The sequence below is a fragment of the Strix uralensis genome, chromosome 6 (assembly GCF_047716275.1).
Source record: "Strix uralensis isolate ZFMK-TIS-50842 chromosome 6, bStrUra1, whole genome shotgun sequence".
Classification (NCBI taxonomy): Eukaryota; Metazoa; Chordata; class Aves; order Strigiformes; family Strigidae; genus Strix; species Strix uralensis.
In genome coordinates this window covers 14,784,006-14,803,067 of record NC_133977.1, presented here as the reverse complement: position 1 = coordinate 14,803,067, position 19,062 = coordinate 14,784,006, and the positions used below count along the sequence as shown (strand labels likewise).

At 39.2% G+C, this 19,062-nt stretch overlaps 1 protein-coding gene across 4 annotated transcripts in view; it reads right to left on the bottom strand.

Annotated features, from left to right (window-relative positions):
- The window catches only part of SPATS2L (spermatogenesis associated serine rich 2 like), a 155,043-nt gene that overhangs the window by 16,775 nt on the left and 119,206 nt on the right, over positions 1–19,062 (bottom strand). For 3 of the 4 annotated variants that reach the window (XM_074872806.1, XM_074872807.1, XM_074872808.1), the window contains 5 exons: positions 16,528–16,636; positions 12,949–12,998; positions 11,706–11,946; positions 6,965–7,165; positions 6,406–6,541 (listed from right to left, as the gene is read on the bottom strand). In XM_074872806.1, coding sequence (XP_074728907.1) covers positions 6,406–6,541; positions 6,965–7,165; positions 11,706–11,946; positions 12,949–12,998; positions 16,528–16,636 — 737 coding nt within the window. Of the gene's footprint in view, positions 1–6,405; positions 6,542–6,964; positions 7,166–11,705; positions 11,947–12,948; positions 12,999–15,417; positions 15,459–16,527; positions 16,637–19,062 lie in introns of those variants that run through there. The other variant, XM_074872809.1, reaches the window with a different exon arrangement.

Genomic DNA, 19,062 nt, shown 5'->3' with positions numbered 1-19,062 from the left:
CTAATACCATTCTCTTTAGCAGCCAGCTAGCACAGCAGGGTCTGGTAAAGACACCATAATTAAAGGTCTATTTGCATTTTTAAGATCTCTTTACAAACAATTAGAAATTCATTGCCTGATCATAAAAACTTGTTTAAGCTGAAAACTGACATGGAAAACCTTTTTCTGAAAGAACACTTCTAAATTTTATTTATTTAGAAATGAAGGCATCACCTCAGGATTTAGCAGAGTTATAACAGTTGTACGAGTTATACCCCGGTTTGTTAGCACCCTGCACATTTTTACATAAATTTGGAGAGTAGTTCTTTCCTATTTTAGTCTCAGTTTTGATCCAGCTACTGAGGTATCTGAGTATCTTACTGGTTTTATATATTTTAGCCTAACTCACTCTGGCAAGGCAGAAGATTGTGGTCCCTGTTGTTGGGCTCCTGCTACAGAGGAGAGGTAACTCTCCCAAAATCACCCTGGAAAGTGGTCACAAAGAAAGAAGAGTCTAGCTCTTTAGTCTAACACCTGTTGAAACTTTGAGATAATTATTCCCTATACGTATTTAATAAGTTAGATTTCTCCTTAATCTGACACCAATGAGATCAGAAAGGATATACTCACTTTTCATCCACAATGACATGCACAAAAGCAACAATTTACCTGCATGGCCCCAAAAAGCACATATGCTTGTGTTTTACTGAGGTTGACAAACACACCTATGGATGACTGGGAGGAAAGAGGGGAGATGCAAGCTATGAAGTATGAACAACAGGCTAAGAGACAGTGCAATCCACCTTTGGATTTCACCTCTGTAATCTGTCTTTGCAAATTTAGAGAAAATAAAGCAAGTATCTGTAAAAGACAAAGGGGCCTGAAGGGGGACATTATGTATCTCATTGAAACATAACCCCCACCCCAATATAATGAGCTCCGTCTGTTCTCTCCACTAATATACAGCAAGAGTAATCCCAAACTGCTGGAGGTCACGAGAAGAGAGCAAGCACAAGCCCCTCTCCTGGTGCTGCAGCTCTGCAGGCAAGTAGCCAGCCTGAGGCCAGAGCTGTTGGATCAGGTCCTCCCAGACCGCCCAGGCAGTCGGGGCAGGGCCCAGAGGCCTCGGTAAAAGCACTGGTCTTGGAAAGTACTTGAAAATCCAGCTGGGCCTGAGGAAACTTAAATGCGTGGGAGACCTTTTTTTTTCCTTCTCTGCACTGGCAAGGTTATGGACTGGATCATGTGACTGATGGGCAAACAAATATCAGAACAAACTGCAAGAGGATTTGAAAATCTGTACTATAGAGGCACAAAGACTACCAAAGGTCAGCTGGCAGACAAGACACAGACAGAAAGCTAATGAGGACCGCCTGGAAACACAGTGAGAAACAGCACAGGAACTCTGTTCAGTGTAAAGCGATACCAGTCCTGGCCCTTCCAGCCAACCGCCCATGCTCTGAACTACCACCATCACTAACACAAACAGGCAGCTCTTCATCTGGTGCCACTGATTCTAGGGTACAGGCAACAGAAAACCATCATCTTCACAACTTGCCAAGTAGGGGTCCCAGAAAGGGGATGACTGTGTTCCCTCACTGCTCTGCAACAGTGGCAGCATTGGTCATCACCCAGCTCTGAGTTAGTATAGACACAACTATGTTCTTTTAAATTATTTCTTCTCCCATTCAACTACTCCTCTGCTTTGATTTTAACTTAGAAAACAATAGAAAAACTGCTTTAACTTCCCCAAACATACCGTACGTGCTTTCTAGTTGTTCCCTGAATGTTTTTTAACATATTTAAGTTGTTTGTATTGCCAAACTCCATTTTTCCAGCATTATGTCAAAGTCAATTTTTTATCCAGCCTATGGTGGAGCTTTCAAGTGCTTTTTGTTCCCTTAAAAAAAAAATAAAAAAAAATAATCAACTGTGTTGGTTTTCATGCTCTTTCTAAAGCATTGGACACACCAATGTGTTTGAGATGCAAAGAGCAGAGGAAGCTTGTCTGTCTTTGGTCTAGTTCTGCATGCAGTGTAATTAATCCTGGCCCTTTCTGTTTTCCACAAACTATTTTCCATTTGTGGTTAGAAGCAGACCATATGGGCAACTAGCAGATGTTTCCTTTTAGTTCTCTATATGACTGTGTGGATGCCCAGTATGTGAAAATTATTTTCTGGCAAGAGGTGTTATGGGGAACTGGGGCTCCTTTTGTGCTCTACACATTTCACTCGGATATCCCGGGGCTCTCTTTTTATCCCCAAGATCATTATTCAGTCTCTTGGTGGAAAAGTGAGAACACAATTATAGCATACAGGTTTTAACCTTGGCAACAAATGTCTCAAGCACATTATAATGACAGGGGAGCTCACCTAGCTTTTCTGACATTCTCCTACAACTTAAACACTATTCAGTATTCTTCTTTTCCTTGCCCTACGCTATTGTGAGACATGGCTATGCTCTGACATGTTTTACATCCAAGCAGTAAGTTGAGCAGCTTATGTTCTCATTCACACATAAGTATTCCTGAAAATCATACACCAAAGCTGGATGCAATAAGGATAAACACTGGCTCAAGGAGTACTGCCAGAAGGATCATTCTCATAACCTTTATGTGCTCGCGTGAGTCTCAGAAACAGTGCCCTTCAGTTTGCTCTGCCCAGCGCTCTCATAGCCTTGGGGAAAGCAATGTCATAGAAAGCCCTGCAAGAGCAGGCATGACGAGAGTGTCAGATCACAGCAGAAGCACAATCCACACAAGACTAGAAAAGACTTCTCACAAAGTGCCCTGCCTGGTCCAGACCATGGCCTGTAAAATGCTCTGGTCTTCTGGCATGAAAAGCACTGTGTAAAAGCAAGTTTCTCACTTGTTCTGAGCATGCAGAGAACTACTTCAGTTGGCAGGACTCCTGGGAGGCTCTTTAAGAAAGAGAAAGTGAGCCCACTGCAGTGTTTTTAAATAAACATCTTTCTGGGATTGTTTTTTGGCCCCATTTTGTTAAGAAGTTAAAACTGAAAGTAAGCACTGCCAGCATTTACAGGTGTTCACAGCACACCTGATAAACACCACTCCTTTTTGAGATTGTGGGAGAGTGGTATGCACTGTTTTGCTAGATAGGTGTATTTTTAAATAACAGCATATTACTGACTGTGTTCAGGAGTAACTTCCCTTCATTGGTTAGGTCAAGCTGTGAAAAACTGAGCCAGACAGAGACATGGACTTCCACTGGCAACTATCACTCAACAGTTTCTCCAGCTAAAAGAAAAAGTTCTCGTGAATCTTTCTGCTGAAGCTTTCAGAACATCTTAGGCCACCTGTGCTATTCATTTATCCCCATAATAATGGTTTCATATGCTATCTGGAAGTAGGAGGAACATATATGATGTTATCTTTGTACTTCTTCATCCTTTCTATGATTGGCAAAATCATGAAAAAATTAAAAAAAAAGATTATTAGAAAGTCCAAAAGATTACTGATTCTTGAAATGCAGTTTCGATTCTGACCTTGATAGTAAATGCAAAAAGAAGGACACAAAGGGTCTTTCATCCTATTGCAAAGGAAGAAAAAGAAAAACTAACCCAAGAGAGACAACAAAGTAGTACATCTTTCAGCATTCAGCTGCAACACAAGATTAAAGCTTCTGACTTCATTTTGCTTCACTAAAACCCCTTAGGTGTTGACAGCTGTGTGTAACAGGAACCAGTTAAACTCCCATCTAGGTTACAGTATTGAGCCCATTCGAGTATTCCCCCTCAGTTCAGACCACAGACAGCACTTAGTTGCTGTTGTACGTTTATCTGTTGTACATCTCAACCAGCCCACATGCCAGCAGCAACTGGGAGAACTTGCAAAAAGCTTTGGAATCACTATCACAAAGGAAACCAGATATCATTGTCATGCCACCCTTGCTTTTGGTTACTCCATAGCATTCTAGGAGCATCAGTTTAGCTGAAATGCTTCATTTTCCCTTGACAGACAAGTTGACTGTGCCAAGGTGAAATTCCCATGCCCAAGGAAGGTGACAAATATGAAAGAAGCTGAGTGCTCACCTAATTACCTTATCCTCCTGCTACCACTAGTGATGCTTTGTTCAACTTTGAAGCAAGGAAACTGCCACATAAATAACACAAACTAAACCATTCAGCCCAGGAATAAGATGTGTTGACTGTATGAGATCTGAAGCTCTATGTATCACTGGTTCTGGTAATTTCTACTCAAATTCAGTGAATCTACAGCAGTTCACAGCATGTTCTTGTAAGTGACGCACTGAAGACAGCTCTTCCCATCTTCCTCAGAGTTTAAGCCACAAGGTCATATGAAATATCCCAAGACTGTTTTTAATTTTAGCAAAGAAGGTGTTAAACCGTGTATTTTACTATTTAAACTAGATTTTCCTTTCATTCATTTGAAGAAAAACCTAAGTATTAGACTTATGAGCTGCCAAAAGCCATGTAGCCCACACTGAGATTTCCATAAACATGCCCTAACATTATACTGTCCTTGTTGGAACGTTATGCTACGTGCATAAAATTGCTTTGTGAGGCCTGAATATTCAGAGCACAGATCTGTTACATTCTAGAGCTTCTGACAGACTCCACTCCAATAATTTAGACACCGAAGCTAGCAGGAGGTAAAATTACATGAGGCCTATTCAAATTTTCCAGGCTGTTTTTCATCATTTTAAGTCTACTTGGATTTAGATACTCTTTTGGGGTCATTTTGTCTTTTCCCTTATTAGGCTCACCTATTAAGTAATACATTTTAGCATTAGGCAATACACTTTAGCGTTTGTCGAGTTAAAACATGAATACATGTAAAATGATGTATTTCAGTTCTCAATTTACTAATTCTTAGCTCATGATAGTTTCTAAGCCTGTTCCATGACCAGAGTGACTATCATTTAAAGACTGAATTGACTGTGACTGCCTACAAACAAGATTAAACATGTATGTGACATTATATATTTTTAACACTCATAAAAAAAATTTGAGAACACTACACATCAAATGAGACCCAATTATGAGTTTACTCAATCAGAGCCTTCTTAGCAGAAACCATAAATATTTTATAAAAGTTTTCTAAAATTATATGAAAACACCTCTGAGAACTATCAAAAAAACATGCAAGAGGTTGATGAACTTTACTTAATTCTTCTATATCAATGATACAATTACTGCATTTTGGTTTGTAAGCAAACATCACTATACCAGTTCCAGAGCACTCCTGAAAACAATACGCAGTTTAGTACAACTGGTGATCACAGCCCATGTTCACTGGAACACTCAGACAAAACCAAAGTTCTCCTTGCTAGACAGTAAGGTACACCAGTGGCTCAGTGCAACAGAAGCTTCCACAAAAACAGCTCAGTAGCGCTTTGACTTTCCGCCCATACAGAAGTGGAGCCCCAGTGGCACTGAAGTCACTTTAGATGCACCACTGAAGAAAGACAATGAATACACCACTGAAGTCCAGAGTTCACAAACTTCTGCCAATATTACACTTTCATAAAATATGCTCATAAAAATAATGACAAATATTGTATATGAAACTAAGGGTGAAAGGTTTTTGTCCTCTTCTGTGATTTGTAACCGAATCTATGTTTTAACAAGTTTTTTCTGTTTATTGCAACACTGTATAATACACAGGTTTTATATGGCGTTTATGCTTAACAGAAGGCTGAGTAAACTCAGACCAGAAAATATTTTTCTATGACAAGTATATACAAAATATGCAACCTGCTACTACAGCAATTATTTCTGCTACAAATTTTCAAAGGGCATAGACATATATGCTAAAAATCAGGAATAATCAAAATTAAAATGGAAAAAATTTAGAAAAAGGAGATAAAATGAGGAAAAAGAATGAACTAGAGATGAGAACTGGAAATGAAGTGATGGATGGGAAAGTTAGAAGAAACTATGAGGGAAAGAAAAAAAGCATGGTGGGATAAGAAGCAAAGATGATGGGAAATGAAGTGACGGTAAAGGACTGTCTGCCAAAAGATAAGATCAAAGAAAAAGTATAGAAAGAAGAGATTTAAAGCAAGTAAGAGAGACTTCAGAAAACCCTAGACAGGATTTTGGGGAAACCTTTCATTTGCTCAGACATGCTGCTACTGAAATTGATACAAAAGAATTAAGTCAAGATGGATCACTTAGGGGGGAAAAAAAACCAACCATAGTGAGATTTTTTTTCGAAGAACTGTAGTTCATCCCCCTTTATCTTTATGTATGTATGTGAACATACACTTATGTATGTATCACTTCCTGGTTGGTGAACAGTTACTTAATGGCACCACATATTTTTCTGATTGAAACCAAATGCTACAAACAGGGTGTAAGTGACCCCTCCCTCCCAATGCCAGGGGCCTAATTAGTCCCTCTTCTCAGGTGGTGCTGATGGCTCTCTCCAGCTGATTTACCTACCAGCTGTGTAATTCTGCAAAGGCAGCTTTGATCTTCTTCACAGAATTATCCACTTCCTCTTTGATCATCATACGATATCTGGTTAGAGAAACAGTGCAACGCTGCAAGTCTTTTACTGATTTTTCAATGTTTGGCCCTAAAATAGAAAACAAAAATTGCACAAAAGTCAGAAAGCTGGTTTTGGCTTTTCTGAATAAGGGAGCAGGAATAGTTCAACATGCTATTTGCCCAGATTAGGATGAAGTGGTTATCCTACAGAAGTCCATAAATCCAACTTCTCCATAGTCCTTCCATGGTGCTCTTCAGTTTCTAAACATATTTGCTCAAATTCATTCCCCAAATCACATAAATGTTAAAACAGCACTATTAATTCAAATTATTTATTTTAAATTTAATATAATGTTAAATAGACCATAAAGTGTTCTACTCAGTTTTGTTATGCTGAGCATAATTCTGCTCTCACTTTTCAACACATCTCTTCATGTATGTCCTTTTTTTTTTTCTAGAGGCCTCAGCTATCCAATCACCTCAGCACACAGCAACTAGGGATCCAATTTACCTCTTTTTTTTACTGAATCATCTGTCTTTGTTTCAAGTTGGGTTGTAGCATTAGATGATTTCACTGAGGAAGATTTTGACTTTGGTCTGCCTAGGTTACATTGCAGTTGAACTGATGACTGAAAAGTCTCATGCTGTTCTACTCCATTCGTACTCTTTGGCTTTAATCCCACAGATTCTCTCTGGTGTTCTCGTTCTTTGTCTGCAAGAAAACATTAAGGTAGAAAACTGGGAGTTATAGGATTAAGAAAGATATGAAGCCTTATTGTTGAGTCTGAATGACTTTGTTTACACACTAGAAAAATCAACGTTTTTTTTCAGTGGCACACATTCTACAGAAAGCAGTGACAGAACAGAAACAAAATGGTTTTGCTTATTAAAGACTAATCTGAACACATCTATGTTTCAACAGCCTAAAAAGAAAAACCCAATACAGAAAAAAAAGCAACTCTTCCATGCTGATATGAAAAAATACCTCATAACATAGAAGGCCCAACTATTAGAGAACAGAACTAGAGAGGAAGTCTGCTATGGAAAGCATGAGACTTTAATGTTGAGATATATATATCTCTCACACAAAAAATGTTCATAATTTAATCAGCATTTTAAAACCACTGATTAAACATTCTTACCTGAAATACTTACCTTGCCTGACTACAGATTTGTATTAAAAGCAGCTACTAAGAGGGAACAAGCAGGAAATGAAACAATATCAAAGATTAGGCTCCTGAGTTCAACAGCTTCAGAGGAGTAAGATAACAATGTCTGGTCCTGTTTGGCTGCCACAAGACAATCTGGTTTACTCTTTCCAAGACTCCAAAGGTATTCAAGATATCAGCATCAAGACAGAGGGACAAGCAGACAAAGAATGACTATAAAAACTGACAGGTAAGGCCAGCTATTACTGCCACTGTAATTTTAGTTAAGGAAACATGTGTAGAAAATAATTTGTTGTGTTAACTCATTTTTCTAATCTTTGTACTCACTTTGATGAATGAATGATAGTTTGTTCTGAAGATGCTCTTTATGCATCACTTCATTCAGATGATGTTGTATGGTGTCTGGAGAAAAGGGGCTTGTCAGATTAACAACTGGATTATAGCCCACAGAGTGGGATTAACACTGCTGGGACTGAGGGATACCACCTGGACAGCTCCAGGATATCAACTAGTGACTTCTTTGTGCCCTGGCTGAGCACTAGGACAGGTGTAAAGTACATGTTGGTATGCTTCCATGGCAATCACATAACATCAGAGGAACAAGGAGGAACATTAGTGTCCACATTTCTAAAAGAGCTCTTGTTTATGGGCTTTAAAAGGTGAGTCTGCAATCAGAAAAAAAATCTTATATAAAATAGTACTATTATAGCACTAAAAATCATCCTACATGAAAAACACAGTTTAGAAGTAGGCTAGAGATCAGTATCTGACCCGTATCTGGTTTTACCAAAGTCCCTGCAAAAGCGATATCATAGCAAGGCAGCATTACATATCCTCTCAGTGCATTCATGCCCCTTTTTTACAAAGGCATGCACAGAAAGGGTAGATCCAAGTCTTTCAGATCCTATGATTGCCAAGGACTCTAAGGAGAGTTGGAGGGTTTGCTCATCATTTTGAAGTAATTTGGTTTATTTGGGGCCTTTTCCCCTTCAAGATATTGAGAGGGAGAGCCCCTGAACTGACTCATAATTAAGTGAAACACTCCCTAGGGCCCTCCCATGATGAGGCAATTGGCTTTCCAGGGCCTTGGATTCTGTGCTTCCTTTTCTCTAGGAGGTCTTGATTCCCTGTAGGAAACCATCACACAAAAAGCAACAACTAAAGACTTCTCAGAAAAAGATGGAATAATGGCAAGAAATAAGCAGACCTGAGCTAAAGGTAATAGCCATATGTTCTCCCCTGTGGCAGGTGCACCCACCCAATGAAAACAGAGCTTCTTGGCTGCTGAAGTGTAGCAGCTCCTGATTGCCTTTGCTCTCAGGGCCTCACGTAGTTGAGGCCTTTGGCCAATGGGAGCCGCTATTGACTACAGGTCAGATTCGGCCTGGGTATAAATGGAGTCCCCTGGGGGAGCCATTTTGAGCTCATCCCCTAGAGCAGCACGCTGCGGTTGAGGACTCTCCCCTTGGGTCGGGACGCTGCCCAAGGTAACTCCTCGAGGTGCCTTGGGTCAGGATGCTGCCCTGAGCAGGTCCTCGAGGTTGAGAGCCCTCACTTGTTAGGTGATAGAGCGCTTTGGGTTGTCCTTAAACCCTAGGGAGCGGGGCTTTGTTATGCATTCTGGGTTGTGTTAAACTCTAGGAAGTTCTGTTCTCCTCTCACAGACATTTGAACCTGTAATTTATGGAGAGCTAGTTAATTGTATTAACAATAATTATTAATTTTTGGTGCTTGTTTATTTGAGAGCCTCCGTAACATCCCCTATCATTTTCTACCATGGGACACACTATGGAGAAACATCAGCTACACTGCATTCTCCTTTCTGGTCCCTGAAGTCCCTTCCAGGCAGCCAGGATTTTATGGCTCTGAAAGACTTAATCTCACAGACTGTGAGCTGGTATAAGCAAAGCTTCAACCTCATATTCCTCATGGGGAGGCAAGCATAAGGAACTGTCAGCAGACACCTGACTACGATCCTTCTAAGCTGTGAGCTGTCTGAAGGTGACAGTGAAATGACTACAGTAACATCGATAGGGAAGGAACCAAAACAAACAAGCTAGACAAGGACAAAACAAAGGAGATTATAACACAAGAGGGAGCAATATGAAACGGGTGCACTTTGGACTTGCTTCAGCATTTCAAACTGCTTTATAAGTCTGTGTGACTTGCTCAGAAACAACAAGGGTGCAGCTGCTGGCCCCTGAGGGATCCTGATCACCCTTCTATTTAGTTCCATGCACTTCAGCATAAGTTTAACAATATGTACATAGGTGTCTTTTGATCTTAAGAAAGTTGCTATTATACTGGCTGCAAAGACAAGAGTTCTAGTACAACTGGAACAAGTAGTGAAGAAGAAACTCCTTCCTTCTCTGTATTATACAAATTGCCAGGAACTTTTACTATGCAAAGGACACTTAAATATTCAAGTTTCAGGTTTTCCTTTTTCTCTATTTGCTTTCCTTTCCACCTTTTTTTTATTTTATCCCCCTCTCCCCATTTTTGAAACAGGGGATATGTGTAAAAGTTTATAAAAATTGTAAAGCTATGGCAATATCTTGTTTGTCACTTGTAAAAGCAAAGAAATATTCTGCGATACTTCTTGCCCTTGGTATGTACAACTCTACACTATATCATGTCAAAGAAAAAAAAAAAGCACTCAATCCCAGTGCCACAGAAGAAAATCACTTAAGAGCATGGGTACTCTTCTTGCATTCAGGTCTGTTACCTCCTAGAAAACACTCCCTATGCACAGACAATTCAGTCTATGTATATCTTTATTCATGCATGTATCATTTCAACAAAGCAACTGTAAGTTTGGCATGGGAGTTTGACATATATTTATACCACAAATGCTTGTCTTGCAGCATAAGTGGCAAGAATGCTTTTAGTATTATGAAAATGCAGAATTTTCTGGCATATGACATATTCTATCCAAAGTGGGAGTCCTTAGCAAGGGCAGGAAGAGTATCTCTGATCATTTGTGAGGCACCAAAGTCTTAGGACAAAATTTCTTGATAAGTAGTTCATCTATTTGGCTGCTATAGCTTGCAGAGTTTTCATTTAACTGACTAGAGGTTGGCACCACCAAAGTCATCTGAAAGCAGCAGATAATTCATTTCAGAAAAATTATCCATTTGGCACATTCCTTTAAAATGAGGTTTGAGAGCAGTATTTCCAACTATGGAAAAAAGGATTTCAAGGAAAGTTCTTTTAATGCAGTTTTACATACTGTTTAAGACACAGGAAGAAAATACTAACAGAAGCAATAATTCTAGGGCTGTCACAAGTTTGAATTGTGAAGAGCTGAAAAACCATTATCAGTACTGACAGCAATTAAACAAGAGCTTTATGAAAGGATACTTGAAGGCAAAAGCTTTCACAGAGCTTCTCCCCCAGAGAAGATGGCTTGTTTTCATTGATGTTGCTATAATTACTACTCTATATCTACTACAACGCAGTGGGGAAGAGCTTTCTGTGTTACTGACCCCCAGAGTTTCAGAATTTGTAACTAGACCCTAGCAGAAACGTGCATGTCCTAAGAGGCTATCAGACTGCCTTCCCTTAACACAAAGGCCCTCCCTTTCCCTGTCAGGGAAAGCCAGTAGAGATCTACTGTGACTAGGCTATTCAGGGAAGATGAGTAAAAGAGAAAATGGACTAGTCTGGACTAAGCAATAAAGAAATCCTCTAATATGCCACAAGCTCATACTGCTCAGATGACTTTGTTCCAGATGAAGGACTTCATTGCTTCTGTCACAATTTTACACTCAAGCCATTTTCTAACCTCGCATTCTTCTGTATTTATATGTGTAATACTGTGTAACACCTGGGCCTCTCATTATAGTTTGATCCTTCTGTCTCTAGAAGAAAGACATTTTGCAAGGGAACATACTGCAGGATGAATTGTGTCCAGATATAGATCTACTTGCATGACTTTAACAGCTATATATGTTATTTAGCACAAACATCTCTCTCCACCTTCTTTTTATTCTACTTCATGGCAATAAAAATACCATGGTCTTTATGTAAATGGGGGCTTGGCTATTGCCAGTTAAAAAGGTGTCTTGTGCCACACGAACTGACCTGTGATTTCCGGACAGACCAGTGCTGACTCTACAAATCCTGTGCCTTTGTTCTCAAGAGAAGCAGCTTCCAGTTTCTGACTGGCAGAACCACTGCAAGAGTTGTCCTTAGAGCATCCATTCAGATGGCAGTCATATATCCCCTGGGGTTCTTGAGATGCCTTCTCAGGTCCACCATTCTTGTTTTTAGGATCTTTATTGCTTTGATGCTGTTTAGATTTGCCTCTTTTTCTCCTGTTATTCTAAATGGAGGAATATTGCAAGAACAGAGACATCACTCAGTGCAACTCATATAAAGTCAAAATATAATCAGTAAATTGTTCATAAAATAAAAATAAATAAATAATAATAAAAATGCCATACAAGTGACATCAGTGTAATGCAATTTACAGGCTATGCTGTGCTATACAACACATTGCATCTGTTCAGCTGAATATATAAATAGTTTCAAATAAGACCTGAAGCCCCAAACTGATTTTCCCCTTCCTTACACAGAAAACACTTGCATTGCAAAATGGTAGCAGAGCCTCTACTATGCTGCCCAAAATGTTTGCAGTCACTTACAACAAGCAGTTCCTAACCATCCAGGGGACCATCCACGCAGTAACGTGGACCAACCCTTAAGGCATCACTCTGATCAGGTAGAAAGCGATCACAGAGAACATAGGTTGGCCACTACTACTGTAGCTCTCCCAACCATGAAGAGGAGCATCCATGATGGTGACTCACAGGGCAGTCTCCTGGTACACCTCCAGCTTGGAGATACATAAGCATGAAGATCATATCCCAGATATATACTTGAAGTACCTGACTTGATAGTGTCACTAATGCATGACTTCTAGTGGATGACTCCTATGCATAAGTTTATTTTAGACCTGGCAGCAAAAACTCTAGCACTGTAAGTGGGTGTGACTATCCAGGATACAATTGCTTATTAAAAGTGTTTCTGCACATGGGCTGTTTTGGGATTCGTTCTGTACTTGTCCAGGGTCTGGCTCACACACACATATACACACATGCTGTCCGAGAAATTCTCTAAGAACCCTGGGCTAGAGACAGCAACAGATGAACTGGATTAAAAATAACACACACATTTGCTTTCAAGTATTCTGACTAGGTGTGAATGAAGTCACCTATGTTGTTAGCAAAGGCAGACACGGTACTGGCCAAAATAGAATTACCACATTCAACTAGACAGCTGATAAATGGTCTGAATGCTCCGGTTCTCAAGAGCAAGTTCTCACCTTCTTCTTCCCTGTCATATTCCATTCTTTTAGAACCTGAGTGGCACTGCCTAGAGAAAGGAAAGATGAAACATTTCAACAAAAGTTCAGCTGTGAAAATGAACAAGAGTGTTCAAGAACAGTTTCTAGTCTTCTAGCTGGGCAGCATTTCCATTCGTTGTTGCAAATTCTCTTATGTGGGGAGAACAAAATGGGTACCACCATCTTTCTCCTTTTTAGTTACCCATTTTATCTGATTACGCTATGTACAGTGGATGGGCTACTTGGCACTACTGCTTTTTATGGCCTTCATTCCACAAAGTGGGTGCCTAACTCTGAGCACTAGCATAAGTCCCAGAAAAAACAACACTCAAAACCCTTGCCTGAAAAGGGAAGCATCTCTGCAACTTAGTATAAACACTGGGTAGACTAGATAGTCCACCCTGACTCTAGAGCTTCCAAAACTTTTAAAATCTTTTGGCATTTTTATCATATACTTCCTATGTGTTATCTGTCATATTCAGAAGACATAAGAACATAAAAATGAAGACTTAATTAGCATCCAAGAGAGTAATTTCATGGACGCCTACAGAAGTTCTGCATCACACAAACACAGTAAACTTAGGGCTGGCAGAAAAAAAATGGTTTAAATTTATATTGAAAAATGTTTACAATGTTGTATACTTGAAATTCTCTCTGCCAGCCCTATTGAGTTGGTTAGATAAATTTACTGGAACAAAACAAGTAGAGCCTTGTTCAGTCCAGTTCCAGCTGTCATGTTAGAAGAAAACTCTTCTGCGTCTAGTCAACATCATTATTTTGTTCTCCTCGACCCTAAAGCTGAAAGTAGATTCTCATGGTAAACATTCAGTCTGAAGTGTCATCCAAACTACTATGGCAGCATCTGACAAAATCTTTTTAACTGCAACCAGGTTAGAGGTCTTCTGCTTGAATTTAAAGAATCACTTTAACATCACTGCATAATTCTAGTATTCATTTCTTATCCTTTCCAAATAGGTTTCATACTCAGCCATTCTCACTCATTTCAGTGAACTCTTCATGACATTAGTATTAAGAAGTAATGCTGTTTTTAGACCACCATGAGTTATCAACTTGTATTCAGCCAAAGACATGTGAGGTTTTCAAATGTACCAAAATAATTTTTCTATCACAATAATCCAGATCCAAGATTATCTGGTGAGTCTATCATACACATTAGAACAGATTACATGTCTTGCAAGCAGTGCTAAGCCTAATTTGTTAAATTGTGAAAAGATGCGTATGGAATCCATCAAAGCCATATTTTGTTTCCTAGATGACATGACAATGCAGACGGAAGGCTAGGAAAACTTCTATTACGTGTATAACTATACATGTATTTAGTTATACACATACATAGTTATGTACACATAAATACAATCCCCTCTCCTAAAGGTACGCTATCTTTTGACAGGCACCATGTTTCAGTATGAAGAAATAAACCCAGACTTTTGCTGCCCATTTTACTCAATGCTGTTGAAAATATGCGATTTCACTTGACAGCTTTGTTAACTGTTTTCACAGTATCGTCCAACACTCTTTTTGTGTTGGCTGGTGTTGTCTTAGCTTGCTTCCCTCAGATTCCCTGTGAATATTACGCATGGTGAGAGTTATTTTAGGGATTCACCCAACTAACCCGTTTCCTCCTGTTGGAAATGCACTAACTGCAAGTCCCAAAGCCCTCATCTGAATCCACCAGTATACTTTCTTGAACTCATCTACAAAGCAGCTGAACAGACCTTCTGATTATGCTTAATTAGGTAAACACTAACATTGCAAATAATACATTTGAACTGCTATTTTAACTCAAATTTCACATATAGGAGTAAATTCATAGTAGAGACATCACCTATATGCCACTCCAGATATGAAGCAAGATAGGAGCTGATCTCAGGAAACTAAATTTGAACATTTCTTGATTCAGCATGCAGCACCTCCGAGAGAAGCACTGAATGGAGGTGCTCAGCCTTTTTGCTCAGCACGGCCATCCCCATGTTTTTCATTGCATGCAGCAACCTGTTCCCTGCGATTGTGATATTTCAATCGTAGCAATTTTTATCATTCAGTGAAAAGATACTCTAAGTGCTAAATTCATTCTATCTACAGTGGCAACTGAATGAACATGTCTTTTCTCACACTGTTTCCAGACAGTAAAAAATATTGTCTGTTTTCAAATGCTCACTTGCAAAGACTTCTGAACTCAAGGCACAATGATCATAAACTGGTGAAGTTCAAACAAAGATCATTTGAGCTCAGGTTACAACAGCTTGCTTTTCTTCAAGACTTTGTTACACTCTTGCAAGGATAGCTTTTGCCCTATTTCTTCCTCCTAGCAGATGACACATGGCTATAAAAGCACTTCCCCTTTTGACAAGCAATTGGAAAAAACACATAGACCACAAGCGAGCAATGGTAACTTAAGACAAAATAAATTGAATGAAAGGAACTTACTGAATAATCATGGAGCAACCCTCCACTACTTTCCCCAGGACATATATTACAGGAAAAAAGATTATTGTTAATTAGATGCATCACATTTTCCTTTTTGAGTGTGTGTGCACAAACTCTGATTTCCATACATTTATCAGAATCTGTGTCTATTCAGATGCCTGAATCAAAGAGGCACCATATAGATCTGATGTAAGAATTACGATGCATTTATAAATAGTCCGGTATGCTTGCATTTGCTTTTTGCATATTGATAACCAATTCCTAGTACAACATGATGCTTTTTGGCTGATACATTTTAATAAATTAATCCAAACCAAACCCAAAACTATTCTGAAGTAAAATAGATATGAAATAAATAACTTGGTGAGATGGCAAATCAACACTATGAAGCATTTTTAAGATATACAGGACTTCTGAGACTGCTGAACTTCTAGTATCTTTTAAGCAGCCCCAAGCTACAAAGATTTTTTAAGGATTTGCTCATGGTATGCTATTATTCCTGCAAAGGGTTTCTTACAGACTTTGGTGAAAGTTCAAAATACTTGCCATTATATATTTATCGGAAAAGCGTTATTTAAATACAAGTGACCTTTCATTAGAGATAGTCTTAGGATGCAAAATACAAACTCAGATCCAGATTTAGAATGGCTCGAACTTTCAATGGAGTCTTGGTTCAGCCATTATAAATGTCAAGGCTATTTGCGAAATTCAGATTGAGGTTTGAATGTCAATGTATGCATCAAGTTCAGAGGTTTCTGCTTCAGAACTATCCCAAATTCTTATTAGTGACTGCATCTTCAATAGTGAATCATATTCTGACATATTTACTTCAAAGAGCATTATCTTTCATGCAGAATAAAGTAGGTCTGCAACAAGAACAGCACCAAAAAATGGCAAAGTCAGGTAGAACAGATAAACAGCCATGTCAAACCCATACTGCGAAGAAGCAAAGACACAGACAGGAGGATCAATTATTAAAAAAATGAACTGTCACAATCATCTGAATTTCAGCAGAACAACAGAAAATATTTTGAGTCACCAGAGACAATGAATACTTTAGCATGCAACTGAATCTCTCATGCGTTAGTGAAAAAGTCACACTGTACTCACCATCCATGAAAGCTTGAACAGCCTTGTCTACATTGTTATCAAACTGCTGCAACACCAGAACTATCTCATTATTGCTTTTGTTTGGAACAATTAATCGGATTGCATTGATCTGGAAGGAAAAAAAAGTAAGACAAACATATGGGTTTATCATACTTTAGACAACAAGGTACCTCTGTGTCAATGTATGTTTATATAAACGCATGTTATACATGACATGCTTACAAGTATACAACAATATATCTGTGTGAAGCAGTACCCATCCTTTCCTTACCTGGCCCATGCAAATAATGAAAACACTTTCTTCAAGATATCAAATCACAGAATTCCAAACCTGGAACAAAATCCTACCCTCAGTCACAGCGGGGGAACTAGTTTAACTAAACCAACAGTATCTGGCCTTTTGCTTCTTTCCTAAATGTTCTGTTTGTTGCCATGCAACTTACAAGACACATCACCTATACATATACAGACTTATGAAGTGCACAATTACTTCGACAAGGCTGTTGCGTGGCTTTGCTACATCAAAGTTATGATTGGTGGTTTTTTTGACATCTGGAACACAGCCATATGTATTAAAATAGTCACAGGCTAAAGGAATACAGTAACATTTTTAAAAGCTCTAGTGGCTGCTCAGCATAATTTCAGTTTGCTGTTCCATAGATATGTGACCAGGAAGCTTGTGTAACAAAATCCTGAACAAAGGACATGGGAAGCCAAATGCTTCCTTCAGGAAACTCTGCTGATGGGTGAGGTGTTACACCCACAGATGATTCTGGCATGCCATGCTTCAATTTCACAGCATTTGCTATTGCTGTATTGTCTTCAGTATCCATTTATACCAAATGGTAATTCAACCCACTACGTTTTAAATAAAATATTCCTACTGGAATCATGCAGATGATTTACTTTTTTCATGCTCATGTAATATAGCTGAAAGTAAATAGTTACATGAAACTTAATTACTACATTGTTTTAATGCTAGACAAGCTTTACTGGGTAGTACCAAAATAAAAATACTTGGTTAAATGTAATTAGCAAAACTAACAAAAGCCTGTGGTAGTACTCTGAAAAAACAAGAGAATCAGTGCCAAAACCAGTCTAGTTGATCCAAGTCAGCTTTTCGAGCTTCTGTGTCAAGCTATCCAGCATGTATTTACTATTAGAAACTTGTTATTGCACTGCAAATATTCACCTAGCGCTCCTCTTTGTCATCTTTCTGTGGGAATACATCCTTGCTTAGTATTTTATTTACTGCATCACAATGTTATCATGCTAATTTCTGACTGTGAAGCGCTGGTGGTCTTTTTATTGTACTGTGAAATGTAATTGTGAAAAAATAATATGCAAAGATAGACCTGTTTAAGAGAACTAGGCTGGCTTACATGGTGAGAGCATTCACACTACCTCTTAGCGGTCCATTTAGATGCTGAGGAACAATCTTTCTAGATTGCCTTTATGGAGTCTCCATCAGTGGAGACACCAGAAGATGATTCAGAACACTGAAGTGCTCAGATTTGTGACCAAAAATCATATTTTGCTATAGTATATTCACCCCGCTCCTCAACCACTGTATTTCACTGTCCCATAAGCCACGACTCATTTCAGGTTCTGTTAATGCACAGTGACTGAGGGCTCTGACTCATGATGCCTCCTGGACTTAGCTTCAGCACTGCAAAATGTTGATACTTGCCTCAGCTAAATCCACACAGGATCAAACTTTCTGGAGGATGCTTTCCAGATGAGCTCATCTCTTTCACTGTGTAAAGAAGGCCACTTTCTGACTTCAGCATGCAGCTTTAGTACATCTACTTAGTATGATTTAGTCTGCTTCTGTACATCATCCTATCATGCATCTCTCTGCAGCTTCACATTTGCCCACAACACATTTCAAGTAGCAAGTCTAGCCTTGGACAACTCAGGCCACATCCATAATTTACAGGGCAGTGAAGTTAAATTGCTTGTCTACTTCCCAAGGACCCTTTCCAAAGGCCTATCTAATCATTTGTCTAATGTTGCCACCCTATGACTATGCAAGACTTGCCCACAAGCCAGGTCTCAACCCAACAGCTAGCTGCTTTGGAGTCTCTAGTAAACACTGGTAACTTATGTTGGAAGCTCAGACAGGCTAGGCTGTCAACTGGACTGCTTGAACCAGAGGCTGCTGTTGCCAGAAACTACCCAGAAAATCTCTTGTCTGCTCAAGCTTATTTCTTCAGCTGATGTGTGCACATAGGGAGGGAAGTAGCAAGTATAGCTCTCTATGCACTGCAGACATCCAAGTGAAAACAAACCCAAATCAACAGGATGTGCAGAGAAAGTCCTGGAAAAAGGAGTTTTATTTGTCTTCTGATTGTGGGCACAGGCACGCTGTTTAGTGATAAAGCTGCAACAAGTATGAACTGAGCTGGCTCCGTAACAATAAAAGTTGGCAAAGACTAGGGTAGAGCAGGCCACAAGCTGCAGTCCATTTTATGTTCAAGCTGGTAGTTTCCAAACATTTCCACCATGTGGATTACATCGTCATATTCTCACAAA